At 33.2% G+C, this 23376-nt stretch overlaps 2 protein-coding genes across 4 annotated transcripts in view; one reads left to right on the top strand and one right to left on the bottom strand.

The window, feature by feature from the left end:
- Positions 1–2888, top strand: part of INPP5F (inositol polyphosphate-5-phosphatase F) — an 88080-nt gene extending 85192 nt beyond the window's left edge. For both annotated transcript variants that reach the window (XM_074286847.1, XM_074286848.1), the window contains one exon: positions 415–2888. In XM_074286847.1, the coding sequence (XP_074142948.1) occupies positions 415–1558 (1144 nt within the window). In that variant the 3' untranslated portion in view covers positions 1559–2888. The remainder of the gene's footprint in view (positions 1–414) is intronic.
- A 2546-nt stretch (positions 2889–5434) lies between these two features.
- Positions 5435–23376, bottom strand: part of MCMBP (minichromosome maintenance complex binding protein) — a 29272-nt gene continuing 11330 nt past the window's right edge. The window contains exons 5-16 of one of the 2 annotated variants that reach the window (XM_074286849.1): positions 23097–23198; positions 20327–20471; positions 17795–17946; positions 16323–16423; positions 15366–15535; positions 14564–14687; positions 13599–13716; positions 11874–12039; positions 9958–10091; positions 6699–6863; positions 6354–6442; positions 5435–5858 (exon numbers count right to left, since the gene is read on the bottom strand). In XM_074286849.1, coding sequence (XP_074142950.1) covers positions 5732–5858; positions 6354–6442; positions 6699–6863; positions 9958–10091; positions 11874–12039; positions 13599–13716; positions 14564–14687; positions 15366–15535; positions 16323–16423; positions 17795–17946; positions 20327–20471; positions 23097–23198 — 1593 coding nt within the window. In that variant the 3' untranslated portion in view covers positions 5435–5731. Of the gene's footprint in view, positions 5859–6353; positions 6443–6698; positions 6864–9957; positions 10092–11873; positions 12040–13598; positions 13717–14563; positions 14688–15365; positions 15536–16322; positions 16424–17794; positions 17947–20326; positions 20514–23075; positions 23199–23376 lie in introns of both variants that reach the window. The other variant, XM_074286850.1, reaches the window with a different exon arrangement.

Genomic DNA, 23376 nt, shown 5'->3' with positions numbered 1-23376 from the left:
GTTGATGCTTATAATTCTATTGATCTCTAGTATTGTAATAATGTAACAATCTTTGCTAAGTTTGATACTTTTTTCTCTTTTCTCATAATACTTGGTTTGTGTTGTGATTAAATAATACTCTTGTAAAAATCTCTGTAGTTGATTATATTAATGTGATGCTGCTGCTGAGCATAGTTCACTTTTTCATTGTCCATTTCGTTTGTTCCTCCTTGAAACCTTATGAAAGTTTATAGACCAATAAACCCAAGATCAGATATAAATAAAAATAACTTGACCCTAGGGCTTTGAGCTTCAATTCCAATCTTCTTTCTACTAATTAGAATTGCTTCACTTTATGAATATGGGCATTGTAAGTAGCTTTTTAGAAGTCTTTGAAATTATAATTCTTAACTATTTTTCTCATCCGATTTATAGGAAGAGTAGCAAGCCTCATGAGGACATCATTGGCATTAGAGCTCAAAATCAAGGATCATTGGCTCAAGGAAAGAATTTTTTGATGAGCAAATTTTCATCTCTTAATCAAAAAGTGAAACAGACCAAATCCAATGTTAGTATTGGCAACCTACGCAAGCTAGGAAGCTTCACAAAACCTGAAGTGAAAGTCAACTTTTTAAAACCAAACTTAACAGTGAATCTTTGGAAATCAGACAGTAGTCTTGAAACGATGGAAAATAAAGGTGTGATGGATAATAAAGGTCAGATACAATCTGATGAGGAAATATCTTCAGATGATTCATTCCACTCTGATGAGTATCTTACAAATTCAAAGTGTGAAGAAGACCGGCAACTAGCTAATTCTTTAGAAAATGTGGGGCCAGTGGACTATGTTCTTCCTAGTTGTGGCATTATTGCTTCGGCTCCAAGATTAGGCAGTCGATCTCAGTCTATAAGCAGCACTGACATTACCATTCATGTTCCTTCTGAAATTGTGCCACATGGAAGTAGCCTAGGAAAAGGACTGTCTTCTCCAATAAAGAAAAGTCCCTCTGCTGACAGTGTATTAATAGACTTTGTGAAGCCCATGGATGCTTACTGCCATAGGTTTGTACAAGATGCTCAAAGTAAAGTGACCCAGCAGTTAGAGACCGAGGCTGCTTCTCAACAGGCTGCTGAGGAAGACTCTCAGTCCACCATGGATGAGTGGAAGACGAAAGAAATCAAATCAGAAGTAATGAAAGAGATACCTTCTCGACCCTCTAAGCTGGATGTCCCTTCTGACACAGGACCACAATTTTTGTCAGTCGAAACACCTCATTTTGCTATAGCTCAAAAGACCCCAGGTTCTGGATCTAGTGTTCTTGAACTTGAAGCAGGAGCTAACCCAACACCTTCCCCTGCAGAAAGTAACGGGAGTAGAGCAGTCTCACCTTTTGCAAAGATCCGAAGCTCCATGGTTCAGGTTGCTAATATTACCCAAGCTGGATTGACCCAGGGGATAAACTTTGCGGTTGCTAAAGTCCAGAAGAGCCCAGCAGAACATGAGGTAGTTAATGAGGTAGCACAAAATGAACTTAAAGACATATTTACCCAGTGTCAGACTAGAATAATTCAGATTTAGTCAATCAGAAATAGTTCTTCAATGGCTTGAATATAATCCTGGAGAAAAATTATTTCATACCAGAACCTCATTATAACACGTACTGCCTGAGTATGGGGATCAAAACTGCAAATTATGTATATTTGGAGAATGGTTTTGAGACATTCTGAGCAGGATTCAAAATTACAAAGAGCCCTGAGATGATATTCACAGTAGAATATTTTGATTTCAGCAGGTAGTCATACACTGGCACTAACAAACAAGCTATTTACTTAAATTCCAGAATCCATAATTTGGGTACTATCTGTAAATTGCTTCCACTGAAAGGATGGATCTGGATACATTTACCTAATTGGTAATTCACAGCTAAACATAAAATATTTTATCTATAAGGTACATTGTTTATTTAGGGGTTTTGTGTATTTTAATCCTTGTTTTAGTCGTGTTGATGAGCCTGTAGTCTCATTTCTGTCTTAACATTTCTGTAGGGTAATTGATAAATTGGTTAGGTATAGGAGTTTTAAAAGTAGTTGTTTTAAGACCGAGTTGAGAGTGAGTGAGAGATGCAAAAAGATAAATGATTGCTTCTGTGATTTTCATCCATCTCCCTATAAGGAGCTAATTTTGGGATACTGTAGTCAGGAACCTAGGGTACCCTTTCAGCTGATTATCCACTTGAAGTATTCATAATACATTACTGCCTACACATTTGCATATGCAGAGTCTAGCAGCACTAAAAACCCAGTTGTTAAAATAAATCTGAATATATTCAGATTGTGTGACTGACCATTCACTACGTGGATACCTTAAGATCCTTCTAAAGTGTTTTCAGGAATGAAGTGAAAAACTACTTTACATGTGTGCACTGTTTATTGAGTATTAAGAACTTCTTTGTAGAAATATAAATGGATTTTGTTTCTAGCAATTCACAATAGGGACTTTTCCATGACATTTTCATGTAAGATACCATAGAGAAAAGGTAGCAAGCTTCAAAACTGTTAAAATTATGGCTTCAAGCCATTCCCCCCACTATATAAAACCATTGTGTGCCTGTGCTTTAGTATATGTCCTGTGAGCAGACTGCACATGGTATCTCAGACATGTGTCATAATTGTAGTATAGTGGCTCAAGAGCCTTCCTTTCGTGTTGAAGTGATTATCAGCTGAACAGATTATGTCTGTTGAAACTTTGATAAGCATTTTAACTTTTGTTATTTATTCATTTTATTAGTGACGTGGTGTTTTTTGTGTCAATAAAATCTTGTCACTGTATATTTAAAATAAAATACTATTGTATTTTAATGCAAAGGGATGTATATGAGAAATATTTTAATAAAAAATTTAATTCCTAATTAGCTTCCTGATGTTTCAGATATAAGATATACATATATATGGGTTTAGACTCTGTTTCAGACAGCTTGTGCATTTAATAGAAAACAAAAATGCTCTATTATTTCAACTTTTTGCCCTTTCTCATTAACATTATTCCTTTCAATGTGATCTTTATATTAAATATTTTATAACATTCTTTTAAATTTTCAAAATTCAGATCTTTAAGAACAAATGATGCTAACTCTTTCTTGTGAAACTCATATTTGAACCAATGCTTTTTTTCCTTTTTTTTAAAATAAGGTTGACGTTTCTGTTGTCTGTAGGTAAGCCTTGAGATTGCATCTCTATCAATCAGTCAATAAGCCATAGTAGCCTAAGTATAAATTAAACTCCTAAGTGAAACGCCCTGTGACTATTTCATAACATTATTTTAGTGTGAAATCTAATGACCAGAACTGGCTGACTGAATAAATTAAATACCTGAAGAATGTTTTCTCAGTCCTGTCTGGAGGGTAACTGACCAGAGGTAAAAATTATAGCATGTTTCAAGGCCAACATAACTTTGAGATTTGACAAATTTCTTGAGTTCAGAAGTAGGAGAGTAATTTAGTTTTGTTTTTTTTTAATCAAAATAAATTCAACCAAAATTCAAATGCCTATTGTGCATTTGAAGATGAATCCCCAAAATTAACTTCCTAGAACAATTTTGCTGCTTTCTTGGAACAAGAAGGGAAATGAAGCACCCTACTTCATTTTTGTCCATCTATATACCTTAAAGATTTGTAATGTTTTGGGGGGAGGGGAGGGAAAGTGTATTCTCACTTGATACTCGTTTTCTTTCAACATTCAAGCTACTTTTACTGAAATCTCTCTCCCATGTCATCAGTGACTTCCTCATGACTCACAGAAATTCCTTTCCTGTGCTCCTTGTCCATGACCAAATCCTTCACTCTACCCCCTTAACTTTTTTTCTCCTGGCGCTTCTGTCCTTGGCTCAGCACCTCCTATCAATGCTGCCCATACTTCTGACACTATTTTCACTGGAGCTCAAAAAACTGTTTGCTAACGTTCCTTTCTATTGAGGAGTTGTGCCCTCCTCTCTACATCCTCCACACGCATAGCTGTTAACTTGCCCCATCCTCTTGACACTTATTAAATCTTATTCTTATCCTTTCTTTTTCCTTCATGCCCCTCGTCTTATCTGTATCCCAACTTGTATCACAGCCTGGATAACCATCCCCAGTCTCCCACCTGATCTGCCCCTCTACTCTCTCCCTTCTCCGGTTCAGCTTTTCTACCACTTCTCCAGGAGCTTTTCAAAAGAAGGTTCCCTACTTCTCACGTACACTTGTCCCTACTTACAACTTTCAATAGCTTATTCTTTGTGTAATAGTGCATAAATTTAACTCTATGTTCAAATCCTGCAGTCTACCCTCTGCCTTCCTAGCCTTTTCATACTTCTACTATCCCTTCAATATGAGCTATGAATCATGTTAGGTGCTGAGGATACAACAAAAAGTTTAAAGTTCCCAGCTTACATTCTATTGTGCTTCAGTAATACAAACACAATTAAATGCAAATCAGATCATGTATGGTTAGGTTTGATTATTCCAAATAAATCTTCTATGAGGGTGTCACAAGCATTTGAATTAACTTCAGAATTACAATTTTGTAAAATATGGCAATTAGTTCCAGCCCAAGGGAAATATGCAGTATGAATTAGAGTAATGTGACCCCTTCTCAAGATTATTTCTAGTGACAGCCAAATATAATTTCTTGTATGGAAGGGCATTGGCACCTGGAACAGCAGAGTGGGAGAGACAGGAGACAGCACAAGCTAAAGTTTGAATGAAGGTAGCAAATGGAGTGGAGATTAGAAGGGGTACATGCAAGATGCTTGTGGAAAGATTGTATCTGGAAACCAGCTGAATTGGAAAGTGGAATATAAAAAATGTGATAAAAGCCAGAGTTTTGGAACTGGGCTTTGCTCTGAAAGGCTCTAATGGCCACCAAAGGACTTTGTATATTTTATCATAGAAAACAAGAGAGCTCTATCTGAGCTTCTCAAGCCAAGAAATGGCCTGTTCTGTCTTTCATGAAATTAGAAAGGAAAGTAAATGCAGAACAACTAGGTAGTACAGGCAAGAAGTGACATAGGGAGAGTGGGTAGAGAACTACTCACTGCTTGTTAAACTCAAGCTCACAGGATTTGGCTAAAATATACCATGTGCACTTCTATTCTCATTCTTGCCTTGGGCTCTTTGTCCCCCTTGGTTGGAATGGCTTCGAGGTCTAACTCCTATCAATCCTACCCTGACATTCTCTCACCCAACAGCCAATCTTTCTTTCCTCTCCTCCACCTTTTAAACTTTAGGTTTTTCCAAGCATAGCCAAGAACTTTCCTTTACATAATCCCCATGTTTTTACCCTTTATTAGATTGAAAGGTGCTGGGTCTGCATCCTATTGTATCTCCAGCAACCAGAATTCTCTTTCACTTAGGACTATTAGTGCTACCTCCCTCAAAAGTCCCTGAAAGCAAAGTGACAATGGAGTTATAATCAGCAGTATTATCAATATTAAATCTTTAATATCAAATAATTTGCACAGTTACCAGTTTAATTACAAAAAAACTTCAAAAGCTTCATAAAATCAGTAAGTTTAAAAGAAGGCCTTACTGAATACCATATAAACTTCAGTTGTTTTCAGGCATGATTTGGATTTCAAGGAAAAGTCATTTGTTTTGATACAAATAATCTACAAAACAATATGGTATAAATGATATTTCAATTTTACAATAATCTTGTTGCACTTTGCATGTTACCTTTTCATAATCTGTTAAACTAAAGTAAAAGAAAAAATTTTTTAAAGTTCATTTCCATTAACACATTTCTGTTGTTGAAGCCTGGTTTTTCGTAAAGATTCCAGCTGCTTTGCTCTTAGCCACCTCTCTCTTGACAGTGTTGTCTGACCAGCACTTAGAGACAAGAACCTATGTAAAATGCAAAACCCAATGAGGATGTGAAATATAGACCAAATGCACCTTGCAGAATCTAAACAAAGGACTATAAAGTTCATGGACTACAGACATTTCTTTTTATAGATGTAATCTAATGAAGGGATATGGCTTACACACAGAGTAGGGAAAAGCTGGGACTAGAACTGAAATATCTTTAACACATATTAGCATTCCACAAACTAGAAACGGTAGTTAAGCTGGGTAAGCCACATATACCCATAAAAGCTCTTTTTTAAAGATTAGATTTTGATTCACTTTAATTTTGGGCTCTGTATTTTGGCAAGAGGATACTTGTTATGGCTCACTAACTTTATGGACTTTAGATATATAAAGCATGTGCTTTTTTTTACATGGCTCACCTAGACATTATCTTCATCCACTGTGATCCCCATAACAAAAAAAAAAAAAATATTTTAAAGATCAAAGAGGACATTCCTCCTAATTTGCCAAAGAAAGAGAGAGGTTTACCTGGCTACAACCAGTAATCGATGGAGGTCATCAGCTGTTATGCTCTGTGGGTCATTCTTGCGCATTTCCACAAAGTCATCTTCAACTGCCTGCAGGAAATATCAATGTCTCATATAACAAGGAAGCCATGGCACACTGAGCTAAAGTGACTTGCCTGAAGCCACAAAAATCATTCTTGTATTTAATTGTTTCCTAATCTGACATTTCTGATGTTTACAAAACCATTTTCATTTTCCTACTTCATTCTCCCAATTTTGTATTGCTACTGTACCCATAAGGTAACAAAAAACAAAACCTACCCCCCCCCACTAAAGCACAAAAAAACTCACTCTGCCACAAACATACCTTGGTTATCTCATCAGATATGCTATAATCCAGCAATCGCAAAACAGTCAGATAAATGCGGAATTTATTCAAGACAGAAGGGAGTACTGCTGTGAGAAGACTGCTCATATATTCTTCCATATTTGGTGGAATTATTTGTGGCTGCAAGTGGACCTGGCAATCTGACTATTAAGAAAAACAAAATATGATTATTTCCAAGTTTCTAAACAAACTATCAAAAAGATCTGAATGTTTCTGGTTACAACATGAATAGTAATTTTTGTCAGATAAATGTCTTGTCATTAATGAAATTGACAAATTTTCAAGATTGAATACAGTTGCATCATAATTATAGAAAAAGTTACAAAAATTAGACTAAAATAAAAATTTAGTAGGAACAAGGTGGTTGGGTTTTAAAAAAAAAATTCTCAAATGGGTTTTCCATTGAAGGGGCTTGAAAATTCTGAGCCAATAAGACATAAAAGACAATATTACTACTTAAAGAAATGTTCTTTTGCAGTCAGTGTAAAACAGCTTGGGATTACTGAAAATGCTGCATGATTTTCCAAATACAAACAACCCTAAATTCCAATTCTGTTGTTAGATATGTGTAAATGTGTAAGATAAAACATTTTACACTTGGATTAACCAACTATATGGGAAAATCTGGGAACATTCTACTCTTCAGGTGCGTGTTAGTCTGACACCTAGTGGCCGTGAGAAGACCTAATGTGTTCCACAGCATGATCAGCACAAAGGACAAGCACACATTCACATATTCACTTTGTGTCCTATTGTCATTAATACTCAAAAGATCACTGAAGTGAGTTACCCTCTGCAGTTTCACCAGCAAAGAATTGTATATAATCTTAACATATGCATGGGAGGATATTTTATGGGAAGAATAGTTCTCCCCTCTCCCGTCCCCAAGGACAATTCCTCCCCCCCCACCCCAGTCAGATGCCTTTTTTTGGGATTCACCATAAAAGACACGTCATGATCTTAATCTTTAATAACTTAAAATCAGCCATGATTATATGAAACACAACCCTTGATATAAGAGCTTACATTTGATATAAAGCTTTAATATTTGCAATGTTATCTTTAAGACAGGGAAAAAATCTATTCATGAGTGTGTTATTAAATCAAACTGCTTCTGTTAATCAAAAAAGATGTTACTTCTTGCCTACACTGCTTCAGAGAGGCCATGCTGTCTATTATATACAACCTAAGACATTATTATCCTGTTTAATTTGTACCTGTCTTATTTCTTGCATATCCCAATCTGACAATTTCGTTATCAATTATATCCCAAATAATCTTTGCTTCACAGAATTTTTCCTTCTTTGCCTCTCTCCTATCCCCTTGATGCACGCAGTCAGAAAGAGAGGGAGAGAGAGAAACCTTTCCTGTTCTTTATCCTACAGCACAGGGGGCAAGTGCTATTCTAATGCCTCTCTTAAACTGCATTGAAAACTCCCATCTTTGAACTTGAATAAATTAAGGTAATTAGCAAAGTGATTAACTATTCCATTTTCACAATATGTACATGTGTGTATATGTGTATGTACCTATTTGTGTCTAATGGTAGCCTGAGGAAGGGGGGAACTAAGGAAAAAAAGTGAAAAAAAGAAATTTACATAAGAACTTTATGCATATTTAAAAGGAATAGCAAATTATATATAATAGTTTTGTGTTTTCATGTGTAATAATATTTTTAAAAATTATCCTGTTATGGAAATGCTTGTTTTATTTCATAAATTAAAAGAAATGTAGGAGCAAAGCAAAAAAAACAAACAAAAAAACAAAACAAAACAAAACAAAAAAAACACCTCCCATCTTTGCTTAGAACTATAAATCTACAAAATAAGTTTAAAAGCTAACTATCCAGAATTTTAGTGCCTTTCCTGCCACAGGTAACTACAGGTTTAAAGGCTATAGAGAGGCTATCCAACACAGATTTTCTCCCTCTGAATACTGTGTAGTGTAGACAGTGGAAAGGGTACTAGATATGGAATGAGAGAATCTGAGCTTGAATCTGGCTGCGCTTCTTTTCCTTATCAATAAAATGAGGGAAGTTGGATTCAGTGATGTCTAAGTTGAGTTCAAACTTAACAGTCCTACCCCTATCAATGAGAATAGATGATCAGTAGAACTTCCATTCCGTTTTATGACTATCTATTGTCTTCCCAATTTCATGGCTCCCATGAGCCAGCTTAATTTTCACACATTCTATGTAAATAAAGATTTTGTGCTTTGCTCATACCACATATTCTCCTCCGTAATTCTTTAACAAGTACATTTGTATTCTAAACTAAGGTTGCCATTGGTTATCATGTTTGTCTCTGCCCAGCTAGAAGACAAAGTAGATTAAGGAAGCGCTTCCTGGCCCAGAAACCACAGAGACCTCTGCTATCTTGGAACAAATACAGTAGAAGCACTGGAAATTCGGCAGAAAAGGTAATTCCAGAGCAGAATCAACATTATGACATTCAAACAACATTTTTTTTTTTTAAAAAGAATTTAAGCATTCCTAGAAATAACTTGAAATGGCTTAGGTCTCCTAAACTAGTTCTTTTCCTTGAACAAAAGAATCCACAATTATTTCAATGATCATAGTTGTATACTTAAATACAATTTTTTTTTTTGCCTTGAAAATCTCATGAGATTGACCTAACATTTTCTAATTCCAACTTTCTTAGTTTATTCAAATCTTTGATTTGATACGAGTTCAAGAAAAGTCTCCATGAAAATTGGCACTTTCATGACAACTTTAAGACCAAAAATATAATTGTTATTGAAGATATCTAATAGTAATTTTACTTGTTCAGGAATAATAGGAGGCAAAATTTGACCCAAACTCCTAAAAGTAGCAATTAAGATAAATGTTTTAATTAGACTATCAATTGAGAAAAACAATCATGTGAAACAGGAGAGGAGCTGCTGTAACCACTCTTTAAAAAAACAATCACCACCAACCCTATAATTTTTTGGCTCTGCCTAAAAACAGCTATCTTTTCCTTATGATTGGTAACAATTTACACAATTAGACAGTTTTAAATTTCTTGTTATGAAACCTTTTCTGTACAAATTTAAAATGTATGTTGTATGTTAGTTATTTATATATTTGAAATGATTCTACTGCCTGAATAATCAGCAATGATTATTTTAAGTATATTTGGGAAAGAAAATGGGCATCAAAAAAGCATAAGAAAATGTATACTTTTATTCACACACCTTTCAGTACAATTTCCCTCCATTCAAAAATCCCTCAACATACCGGTAGCAGTGATCTGCCTTCTGAAGTAATAAGTACATTAATATTGCAGGGGAATTCCATCTGGTGGTAATTAAAGTCATAATCTACTTTCTGCCAAGTTATTAGGTTGCCCAGTGCTGTTACATTATGGACTCCTAGTAAAAGAGAAGAATTTGGAGGGTTATTTTATTTTAATCACGTAAGCAAATTAGTTTCTTGATATAAATTAGATGAGAGAGTTTTACAGTACTGTTTAATGAAAGAAAAAATATCAATTATTACTTATTGATAGACATCATGAACTTAGACAACAAGCAAGAGGAATGGGGATATGCCATTAAAAAACAACCACCACCAAAACCCCAATTTAGAGGCCTTTCCAATAAAAAAGAATGCAGCAGTATCCATTATCTCCCACTATTATGTAATATAGTGCTAGAAATGTTGACTATAGCAAGGAAAAGAAATTTATAGAAGGATTTTTGCAGATGTGATTTAAGTAGAGAAAAGTAGAAAGTCAATTAAAATTAATTGAACTAACTAAAGCAAATCTGCAACTATAAAATAGACAAGCAGCAGCATTTCTGTACATTATCAATGAAACCCAGAAGGAAAAAAAAAGGAATTTCATTTAAAATAACTATAGAATGTATAAAATATTTTGGAGTCTCTATAACTATATAAATATACTACATGTTGTAATTCTTTATGGAAATAAAGAATTAAGTAAATGGAGAAATATGAATTATTTATGGGTACCCCACCCCAATATAAGAGAAATGACAATTCTACCTAAATTTAGTCTCATTTGAAATGACCAAAATATCACTTGAGAGCTAGGAAAAAAAAAAAAAAAATTCATCTGGAGGAACAAAAGGTCAAGATTCACAAGGGAAATTAAAAAAAAAAAAAAAAAAAAAAAGTGGTAAGTAAGAAGGCCTAACAATACCATTTTCAAATTATACTTCAAACTAGAAATCATGTAAATGACTGATTAAAAAACAGATCAAATATATAACAAAATTCTGCAAAATGTTTAGTAGCCTAGTATTTAATAAAATTAAGATCAGAACTCAGTTTTCTACAAAAACAACTGAGAAAACTGGAAAGTACTGACAGAAAGCAGAATTAGAGCAACATTTTGTATCACATACTAAGATAAGCTCCAAACAGATAAGACTATATAAAGGGTGACATAAAAAATCAAGAGGAACAAAAAAGGATGTACCTTTTTACAACTATGGAGAAGAGAGGATCGCATAAGATAAAATAGACAATATTGATTACACAAACAACACCAACATAGCTAAAATTAGAAGGGAAGCAGATAACTGAGAAAAATATATGGTATAGTGAGAATAGGATGCAGCCTATTATCAAAGAAATTTTAATGTACTATATTGGTAATCTGTGCAATGTCAAGAGGTCCCAAGGAAGGCCCTCCATAAGATGGATAGAAACCCTGCCCACTCTCCAGAGATGTATGTGAGAAACATGGATGTGAGCAGAATATAGGATGAACAGGTATAGAGGGACTAGAGGAAGGAACCACACTGGTGAAGATCAGAGAAACTGATATCTTCGCACTGAAAACTCAATAAGAAATGCACAAAATTGTTCTTACAAGGTTTTTTCATTTGAAAACCATGGGGATCACACTTATTAACTCATCAATATTCTAGTATGAGCTGCTTTTAGGATACATACTCTCCTAACAACTTACTTTTCTAGTAATTACCAACAACAAAAAAATTAGCACCTAAAAAACATGTTTTTTACTTTATATAGTCACATATAAAGTTTTTTACTTTATATAGTCATATATATATAGGTTACTAGGATGAATTTTATTTTTAACTTAGGAGTTTCAAAAAAGAATGACAAAAACTAGCTATAATCTTATATCAACAATGCAGGGACAATATACATGTACTTACCTGGGGTGTCAAGCTGTCCTTGCTCAAGTTGAGTCTCATCTATTACAAGGGAAGTATTATTTGACAGTTGCAAGATTCCACTGACTAAGCGATTAGCTGTGTAATCTTTGTGAGGAATTAATTTCAAGAGATTCATATTCTCTATTGTCATCTGTAGACGGAAAGACTTTGAAAAAAGAAAAGTTTAATAAGAAAAGGAAAAAAAAATCTGTCTTCTAGGTAATCTAATCAGGATTATTGCATTGCTGAGAAGAGCTAAGTCAATCTAAGCTGATCATTGCACAATGTTGTTGTTTCCATGTACAATGATCTAGTTCTGTTCACAACAACCTGTTGTTTCTTATGGACAGTTGGATACAATGATCCTAGGATGAGTTTAATTAACAGTAGTAATCTGTCATTGTGAAACTGTTTTCTTGGCTATTGTATAACAAGGCCTGAACAATACATACACTACCTTATTTGAATTGAACTATAAAAATTAACTTGAAGGATAGTTTTTAATTTACCAGCGAATTAAAAAAATTAAAAAAAATTGCTTGACAAATGAACGATTAACCATAAATTACACTCTCTTATCTTAGATGTAAGAGAAAAAAAAAAATTATTTCACTAATCAGAGCCAAAAGATCACTTTGATTTAAACCTTTAATTTCAAAGAATCTGAAAATATATTGTCTTTCTCAAAAACGAAATGGTAAAACCTCCAAGATTCCAACTAGGACTTTCATATTTAAGAACAGTTAGGTGGTTTGGCTGAAGCACTTTCCATCCAGCCGTGTGCTACTATTTCCTCATCAGCTGTAGGTATGAGATCTTCACTAACCAGGTTTTGATTCTTTATTTCTTTCCCCAAGTTTCATGGACTCCTTATGTGTTTTCCTATCGCCTGGTACCATAATAATGTTCTCATATGCCACACTCCACCAGTCAACCCCAAAAAGCTTTTTAAATCTTTGACTGCTATCTTCTGCTAAAAAAGGCTCAGTATTTCTAGGGAGGCTTTATTAAGGATTAAAAATTAATTTAAAAATGATAACTGACAGAAAAAAAAAAGAACAGAAATCTGAATGAAGGTTCTACTCTTGACGGTGGCCCAAATAAGCTCCATTGCTTAACTTTTGTTCTACAAGTGGTGATAGTAATACCTGTTCCATCTAACAGGGCTAATATAAAGAAAAAATATAATCATGAAAAATTTTTAGGAGAATAATAAGGAAAAACAGTGGCACAAGGAAAAATTTAGACAATGTAAAAATTAAAAAAAAAAAAAAAAAGAAACAAATATATGCTATATAAATAGCAACAAATGATGTGTTTAGAAGATAGATGATATTTAGAATGCAAAAGTCCTATTCCCGTATATTTTTGGTTGACATGGAAGTGGTCATGGATTCTTAAAGGCTGTGTGCCAGCAATGGTTATATTAGGCTGGAAAAGCTTACAGGACTATCCCAGTATGAGTCTGCTAATCTGCAAAGTGGCTATAGTTAGGTATGACGTTCATTACCAGAAGGGTGTCCCTCAAGACCCAGAAAATAGAATAGAAAGATTTAAGAGATATAAAATACCCAAGAAACAAGAAATACTCATTCTAACTTTGGATGAAATTATGACTGGCAATCACTGAATATTAAATACTAGTATTGTATAAAACAAAACAAAGCAAGAATTTTCTAAAGTCAAACAAAACAAGTATGTGAAGTATATTTAAAATTATCTTACTGCTGGAACAAGATGTTGAATAATTTGATATATGTGTTCTGTGAAGGTACTATTTCGAGGGCAACCACTCAAGTTAACTGTGAATTTTCCTAGAGGAAGAACATCTCTCCTTGTGTATCTGAAAAAGCAAAATCAAAAATTATCAAAAACATTATTAACAAGATTTTCATTTAGGAGATTTTTTTTTTTTAAAGGCCATTTTTATGACAATCCTATTCTTGAAATAACAGGTCATTTTTTTTCACTTAATATATTTTTTTTTCTGATTACATGTTAAGATAGTTTTCAACATTCACTTTTGTAAGATTTTGATTTCCAAGTTTTTCTTCCCTCCCCCACCCCCCAAAAACAGCAAGTGATCTGATATAGGATATATATATGCACGAGAAAGAAAAAACAAAAAAGGAAATATAGTATACTTCAATCTGCATTTAATCTCCATAATTCTTTCCCTGAATGGGAATGGCATATTCCATCTAAAGTCTTTTAGAATTGTCTTGGACCACTGCATTGCTAAGAAGAGCTAAACCTATAATAGTTGATTATCACACAATCTTGCTTTTAACTAACAGGTCACATTTTGGAATGTGTAAATAGTATGAAGAAATAGCTAATTCTCTCATTTTACTCAACTCTAGTCAGATTCTGTATTCAATTTTGAGCTTGAAAATTTAAAAGATGATATAACAAAAATTGTGAGGCAAAATGATAGAATAGTCAGGAAGTCCTGCATGTAAATCTTTTTCCTAAAACCTACTAGTTGTGTTTCCTTGGGCAATATACTAAGCCTATCAGTATCCAAGGCAACTTTACTAAGATTTTAAGTTGCAGTGATGAATCTATATTAAAGAAATGACAGGTTTGATTTAAAAAGCACTTATTCCTCTCTCCAATTCTAATTTACAATATGTTCCTTGTCTTAAGTTCCTCCTTAAATTTTCTACTCCATCAGAATTTCAACTTACACAGTGGAGATGAGATGCAATATTAGGTATTCAGCAGCCAAGCTATCTCCCAGAAGAGCATGGGTTAGGAACCCAAGTAGTTCTGCTCTCACAGGAGATAATTCTGACATGAATCCTGAAATAACTAAGAGAAAATACAAACAAAAATTTTAGCACCTTCTCTTACTTTCTTCTAACGCATCAAAAAGAAAAGATGATGATTACAAAGTAAAAAAATACAATCAAAGATTTTAATAGCAGAACACAACCCTTGCTTTTTGGTCCTCTGAATTTTATAATGTAATTTTCACTTAATAAAAAAGACACATACAGCTGCTCCCTCACTTTATCTGTGAAGAATATTGTAAAAGTTGAAAAAAGACAACAAAGAAACTGAGATGACTGACAATGGCCTACTATGGCACTATATTTTTCTTCTAAAGAATTACATTTTTGATGATTATATGACATTCTCTTTTACATCATATTAGGATACATGCAATCATACATCTTAATAATTTCTCCCCAATTATATATATTGCCAGGCTTATAGGATGGCTTGTTGATTTATATTGAACTTATGTTTTTCCCCCTCTTACTTTTTAGTAAGAATTCTTTTACAAATGATGTCTTTCTGGATAATAGGGGAGGATATACTTGGAAATGAAGGAGATAAAAACAAAACAAAAAGGAATTAAATTAATAAAATCTAAAAAAAAAAAAAAAAAATTCCCTACATTATAATTAACCTATTAATAGGAGCTACAAAACATTATGTAACAAGCTTTATTAAGGAATCACTAATTTTTTTTTTTAAACTTACAGCTTTTGTTCTCCTCTTCCTTAAGAAAAGCAGGCAAGAGTGGATTGATGTGCTGCAATTTTTGGGCTAAAATCACATGAATTCTTGGAACTAATGAAGCAGGGGGGCTATGTACTCTTTGTTCTTCTAGGGTATCCATAGATTCCATGGGATCCAGTAATGATGACTCCCTAGGATATTAAAATAAAACTTAAATTGTGTAAAAAGCACTTACAAAATAAAAATAGATCTCAAAGCCAATACATAATATTCTCATGGATTCATCCTACAGGTGCTCTTCACTTATTTCTCAATATGAATTATAATATGCAGCTTTTAACTGTAAAATTGGCCAAATCTTTAAAAAAATTTCTAAATTGACTTGCGATTTTGGCAAATGGGAGCTGATATTTTGAAAAGACAATGTTTTCCTTTTGTATGTATTCACATAAGTAATATGGAGTTAAGGTAAAATTATTTCATGACAAAATTTATTAGTGCTACACAAAATGTCAATGCTTTTTCTGAATTATTTATGAAGTAATCAAATAGACTTGACAGAGGCTCAAAAAGAAGTGTTCAACTCAACAATTTAGCATGTAAATTATCATTTTGCCTCTTTTAATACATTAACTGTTCTAGTAATTTTGCAATTCTACATAATCCTCCTTAAAGAGTATGTGGCCAAGTAAAGAAAAATTAAAATTATGTCATTATGTTCTAACAACTCTAATAAAATGATTTGGCCTGAAATGATCATTTTAATTTTGCTATTCTTTATTTAAAGACTTTTATCCAATATGAAGTAGAAAAAAAAAAAAGAAGTCTTGTTCTTCCACTTAAAAAAACATAGTGAACATGTTTGAAAACAATTCAAGTACTTTCTGCTGATGTCAGGTTGTAAACCAGTCATTTAAAACCAGAATGCTTTTTTTAAAATGTCCTTTCCTCCAAACTATAAAGAAAAAAAATGATTACCTTTCTTCATTATTCAATATGCTCAGCACTGGATCCACAGACAAAATGCCATATACCTCAAGAATATCATTCACTTTGAAACAATCCCAGTTTTCATAAACCTGACAAAAAAAAAAAATTAGTGTGAAATAATCAGTTTCAAAGTAAATTATGTAAACAACATGTATCTCTAAATTTATCTTCATCCCAATAACAGGCAGCCTCAAAAAAAAAAAAATGACTCATTTCTATAGTGCTTTAATAAGGTTTACAACAAAGCACTATCCTCACAACACCCCTGTGAGGTAGGTAGTACAAGGATTATTGGTCATTGTCGGCACGCAGCTAATAATCACTTAAGTTAGAATTCAAACCCCGGTCTCCTAGACTTCAAGATTTTGTAAATGTTTCCAATATTCCACACTACCTCATCCTTAGAAAACTCCAATATCAAGTACTCTGTAATAGTGTGTAAAGATTACTTCCAAATCATGAACTACTAAGTGATGGAAAGGATCCTAGAGATTTTTTGTAATGACTTATCCCTTCCCCATTCCCGCGTTGCCCTGCTAATGGGAAAGCTAAGGGAAAAAAAAAAAAAAAAAAAAACACAAACCAAAAAAACCCAATAAACTGCTGACATGTCCAATAGATTTTTTCTTCCAGCTGATTCACTATACAGATCTTCCCCACAGAAGGCTATTCTGTTTTTTAACAAAATATATGCCACTTCAAAACCAACCAACCACACATAGACAAGAAAAAAGAATGACAATTTTAGATGTCTTCTTCAGAGCCTGTTTTTCCAAGGTATTATTTTAAAGTGTCCTACTGGCTTGAAGATAACCCTGAATGCTTGATGGCTGGACTAGTGGAAAGTCAAGCACTGACAAGTCCTTTCAAAGTGGAAAGGTTTTAGGTACAGGATGGCAACAGACAGCACATATCTTGTCTGAACACTAAACTAGATGAATTTGAACAAGTTAATAACTAGTTCAGTCATGATCACAAAGGAACATTTTTTCTTTTCAGGCACAACCAACTTACACCAACTAACAAATAGAAGAATTATAATCTGTATTACTAGTTTGCAATACCCATACTAATAGAATCATGGATCCTTTAAATACTCCCTTTATCTAATATCAAGCTACAAATTTGATCACTAATTTTCAGAATAAAACAAAAAACAAAAAACAAAACAAAACAAAAACAAACAAAAAAAAAACACCACCCTGCAGTATTTTGAAAAAAGCCAATACAGACAAGGTAATGCATCTCTCTAATGAGATCAGTCACTGTTGGATCTCTTTTCTCAGCAAGTCATTTTGTGGAAGAATGGAAGCAGATAAATGAAGAAAGAATATATAACTGTTTCAGTCCAGCATCCTCTTATGTGTTTGGCATTCGGTACATTTTATCTATTCTCAATCATCATCAATACTCATACTGTCTATTTCACCAAGTTAAATGTTCATGAACAGTCTAATTACCTTTACAAGGCATGCAGGGCCTTTCTCTCCTGGCAGTGGAAAATTGAGATCAAGAGGAGGGGTGTAGTTTGGGGAGTTCAAGTGTTGCCCAGCAGAAGCCTCAGTTTCTAACCGTTTTGGCTCTCCATACCCATGAAGATCACCAACCTTCCCTAAAATCAAAAGAAATAACTGTACTTTCTAACACCCCTAGGAGAAAAACAAACCTCAACAATCTTATCAGTCTGATTCCTTATCAGGCTAATGATGCTTCTCACTGGACAAAACTTAAGTGGTTAATTTTTCAGGGAATAATATTAACAAGCTAATAAAGCCTTTTGCAAAACGTATGAGGAAGACAATAAAAGATTAATTTGCAGAATAGGATAAATTTAAATTTTTCTCCTAACTGTACAAATAACAAGAAAATGGGTAACAAATATTTTATGAAACAAGCGCTAAGAAAGAAGAGCTACGATGAACAAAGAATGTTTTACAGTAAAGAAATAAAATACATCTAAAAGCAAAACAATTTATTTGTTTTAAAAGTATTTCCTTGAAGTTATTTTATTCTCTAATAACAAAATAGTCTTTTACTTTCTAGACACTGGCAAGAAATTATCAATTAATAAACACTTATTAGGATTGTACATATTTAATTTATATCAGATTACTTGCTATCTTAGGGAGGGAGAAGAGAGACAAAAATTTAGAACACAATTCTAGAAAAATGAAAGTTGAAAACTATCTTTACATGTAGTTCAAAAAATAAAATGCTAAAAAATAAAAATAATAATAACAATTCATTTACTATTTACCAGGCACTTTGCAAAGCATAAATTATCTTCCAAATAGAAAGGTTTATTTCTATAAACAAATGTAAAACTTTTAAGTCTACCTTTTAGGAAACCAATTTTGCAGAATTGTGTCCCTAAATTACCTTGTGACATATATTAGTGCTATCCAGACAACTACTCAAGAAATGACCTCTTACATTAAAACCTTCACATTATCCCAGCTGAATGACTACTGACATGTATACTACAAAAAATGTTAAAGCTGTACTGCCAAATGACTGTTATGTATTAAGACAAAATTGATCTAATTTTATCAAAAATGATAAATAATATTAGATCAAATGAATTTCACTGATATTCTAAACCCCTTCTTTGAATTAACTTTTATTCTTTGTTCCTTTCCTACTGTTAAAGGTATTAATGAACTAATAAAATAATTTCACTTCCTTTTTCTGCTACCTCTTATGAAAATAATTTTCCTAAGAAAATGGGAGAAGAAACAGGGACAAAGGTATTGTGCATATAAAATAAAGAGATGAAAAGTACCCATTTTGCCTTCAAAAAATAAACCAATGATGATTCATGTTTTTTAAGAGTCAAAAGTTTTTTAAAATTTCAAGTTCTTACAACATGCAAATTTATTAGTTTGGTACAAACTAGTAACATGATAAAAAAAATTTTTAAGGAAAAAAATTACAACTGTTAGCACTACTGTCCTTCTACCCAGGTTACTTATACCTTCGGAATCCAATTCTTAAAGTGCAACAAGAAAATTGGATTTATACATATATTGTATCTAGGTTATACTGTAACACATTTAATATATATAGGATTGCCTGGAGGGGAGGGAGTAGAGGAGAGAGGGGAAAATTTGGAAAAATGAATACAAGGGATAATGTTATATATAAAAAAAAATTACTCATGTATTTCTTTTGCCTTACATTATGTTGCTTGCATAGTAAATATGACCATGAATATATATTGTATATTTCTTCAAATTTGGGGAGGAAATGAAGCTAATAACTGAAATACATACTTTTTCTTGAGTGATTTAAGACTGAAAAATAAATGGCTTTATCCCACAAAGACTACATAACAAGCAAGCCTGTTTTCAACAAGAAAATACTTTTAAGTACTCTAAAAGTGCTAAAGAAGATAAGCTGAAAGTGAAGACCATATGAGCCAAGGAAAGACATTTTATTTTCAGTCTAACCACTCAGGAACTTTCAAATTCAATTATGTACCTATAGGCCAGGTAAAATGGATTTTTCAGTTTAAGAATTATTATAAATAATCCTATCAGGTAATCTCTTGTTATTAAGAGATAAAATATGTTTTGTTTACACCTATTAATAGTTCTGATACAATAATTTCCATAAGCTTGATAAATATATTTTAGGTGGTGGGAGGCTGAAAAGAAGAGGCATAAATGAATCTCCCAATTTTGCTCAGGCTGTAAGTATTTTTACCTCAAATGAGATCCAATGGATGAAATGTTACAAAGCTTTGACAAGCTCAGTTTCTGCCTGGGGCTGGTTTCCCTGGCAGCTCTGCCCCCCTGCTCCTTGAGGCCAGAATTAGTGCAGAAAAGTGATCAGTTTTAGCTTAGTGCAGCTCAGAATTTCCAAGCTCAAGCACTTCGGCAGCCTCAGTTCACTGGTGGCAGGGAATTACTGGTGTGAAACATCCTATCCAGTGATTGATACTCTTGAAGTTAGTCCCGTTTTAAATTTATTAGCGAATACTATTATATTACCTGTATGTCTTAAACCTGTATGTTGATCTTTCTGTTTAGATGGATGAAGGTCCATATCTTCATCATCTTCGTAACTTCTCTTGTGACGACTTGGAGTATAGGAAGTTGAGGGACTAACTCGAGCTTGACTTGCACTAACATATGCGTAAATGAAAAATTAAGGAAGCCACCACATAGAATTTAAAATCTAAAGTACTGCTTTTTTTTAACAGCTCCTTAAAGATTACCAGCTTGTTTATTAGTTTAATAGATTAATAAGAAGACCCATTCTATTACATTATTGCTTTCACAAATTTCTTTCAGAACACTTTAGTATTTATTATTAATGATGAAATGATGACATATTCTTTAATTTCACATATTAGAATTTTCAGAAGTTATAGCATGACTCACCATTCCTAAAATTTTGTAGACCACCAGGAAGCTGTTACCATGATTTCAATACAACGATCTTTAATTCATTAGTGAGATTTCTCTTTACCTATCTTACAATTACTAAAATAAATTTGCTTTCTTCTTGAAATTAAGCATAATAACTATAAAGCTGAAGAATATGGAAAAGCAACTTTTTTTCTAATAAATGACTAAAAAACAATTTACTAAGTACTTACTATGTATCAAAAAACTATTTCAAGTTCTTTGGTTAAAAATAAGAAAGCAAGATGGTTCTTATTCTCAACAAGTTCCAGTTTAATAAGGAGAAACAAGCCACATGGGAAGATTTAGTGTTTAGATGGGTGCCAGGCCTGAGAATCCCAAAGGGACAGTAGCAGGGTAATATAGTTTCCTAAGGTACTGTAGACTCCCAAAGTCCTGGGATCCTGGTTTGGGAGTGAGGGAAAATCATAGGATCTCAGAGTTGGAAGAGACCTCACCTAGTTCACCCATACCTGAATAGGAACCTCTCACAATGTTCTTAAACAAGTGATTATCCAGCTCTACTGCAACTCTAGTGAACGAGGAGTCTGCTATATCCTTTGGCAGCACTTTTCAAATTTGGACTGTACCAACTGTTAGGAAATGTTTTCTTACATTAAACCCAAAATCAAGTCATCATTTCCATGCATTTGATACTAGTTACATTTTCTGGGACCCTATGTGTAATTTTCCTTCCCCCAAAATAGTGACAATAATGACAAAAAAATAGTACAGATTAAAATTTTAGAGTAGAAAGAGACCTTGAAGTTCATTTAGCATATTTTAATTTTACAGTTAACCCATATAAGTAAAATGACTTATTAATAAATGACAGAGCTTGCATTTTATTGCTCATTGATGTTCTCTTTCAAGGTTTTTAACCCAATAACCCTGGCAATTATTGTTGCTACTCAGAGAAGCTAAGTGATCCTATAGCTAGTATCAGAAATAAGATCTGGCCCTAATGAATGATCCAGGGTTCTTTACCCAAGTATTACATTGTAGATCATCCTGGAACCCTGATTTGCATATGAAATCACATTACATCTTCGCAATAGTTGAAAACCATTCTCTCCTTGTTCTCAATGTTTTAAAAGATTAGACCTTTAAGATCTAGTGATCTATGTGTATATATTAGTCAAAGTAAAAACATGAAAATTTGTTTACATCAGAGAAAAGTCTTAAATAGTTTTATGTTTAGTTTTTCTTAAAAGTTAAGACAAATAAGTTTTAAAAACAAAGTGTTATACATGTAGCTGGGAAAAATAAAAATACTAAAAAGGGGAAAAAAAAGATTGAGAAATAAACATTAAAAAAATTATGACATGTGAAAATATAGGGAAAAAAAACACCTTACAGAAATAAACTAAGTTCCAAAATCTATTTATTTGTGACTGGTAAATGGAATGAAATCCACTTAACCCTTTGATCTAGCAATAGCACTACTAGGTCTGTAATCTAACGAGACATTAAAAGGGGAAAAGGACTCACATGTGCAAAAATGTTTATAATAGCAGTTCTTTTTGTGTAGCAAAGAATAGAAATTGAGGAGATGCCAACCAACAGAATGGCTGAACAAGTTGTGGTACATGAATGTAATAGAATACTGTTATGCTATGAGAAATGATGAACAGGTGGATTTCAGAAAAACTTGTAAAGACTTAATAAATACTAAATACTGAATTAATGCCGAGTGAAGTGAACAGAACCAGGATAAGTATATACAAGTTACTGTACAGTAACAGCAACACTATATGATAGACCCAGCTCTTCACAGCAATACAATGATCCAAAAGACTCATGATGAAAAAAAATGCTATCCACATTTAGGGAAAGAACTATGAAATATGAATGCAGATTGAGGCATACTATTTTCATGTATTTTTAGGGTTTTTCTTTCTTTTTCATGGTTTCCTTTTGTTCTGTTCCTCTTTGACAACATTACTAATGTAGAAATATTTTAACATAACTGTACGTGTAAAAAACCTATTTCAGATTGCTTGCTGCCTTGGAAGGGAGGGAAAAAAAATTTTGGGATGCAAAATCTTACCAAAATGAATGCTAAAAACTACCTTTCCATGTAATTGGGAAAAAAAAATTAAATATCATGAAGTGCAAAAAAGAGAAAGACAGAAAGACACACACAGACAGAGAGATCTAAATATCTGGAGATATGCTCATGGATAGAACAAGCCAATAAAATAAAATAAAACACCCTCCCACAACAACGAAAAATATAACATTCTCCCCCTATATGCTCCTTTCCTCCATTTATAGATGAGAAACAGCCTCACAGAGGTTCAGTGAAGCACCAAGTTGAAGCCTAGATTACCCAAGAACAGAAAAAGGATATTTCTTTTACCCATGCCGATTCTCCTGGCACTGGGACACAATAGAATGTCTGTCGTTCCAAAGTAGTGGTCTGGGCAGAGTTCAAATCAACTTCTTGTTGAGGCTGTAATAAAAAGCAACATAAAAGAGATGAAATAATGAACATATTAAAATTATGACTTAAAAAAGAAAGTTCAACCTGGAAAGGGGATGACAAAAGGAAACATTGGGAAATGAAGATATTAAAAATAAGTGATATCATTAAAAATTTATTTTTAGAAAACTCAACAACTACATTTTAA

This window comes from Sminthopsis crassicaudata, chromosome 2 (assembly GCF_048593235.1).
Source record: "Sminthopsis crassicaudata isolate SCR6 chromosome 2, ASM4859323v1, whole genome shotgun sequence".
NCBI classification, from domain to species: Eukaryota; Metazoa; Chordata; class Mammalia; order Dasyuromorphia; family Dasyuridae; genus Sminthopsis; species Sminthopsis crassicaudata.
Note: the sequence above shows the minus strand (reverse complement) of the source record. Positions and strands in the feature narration are given on the sequence as shown.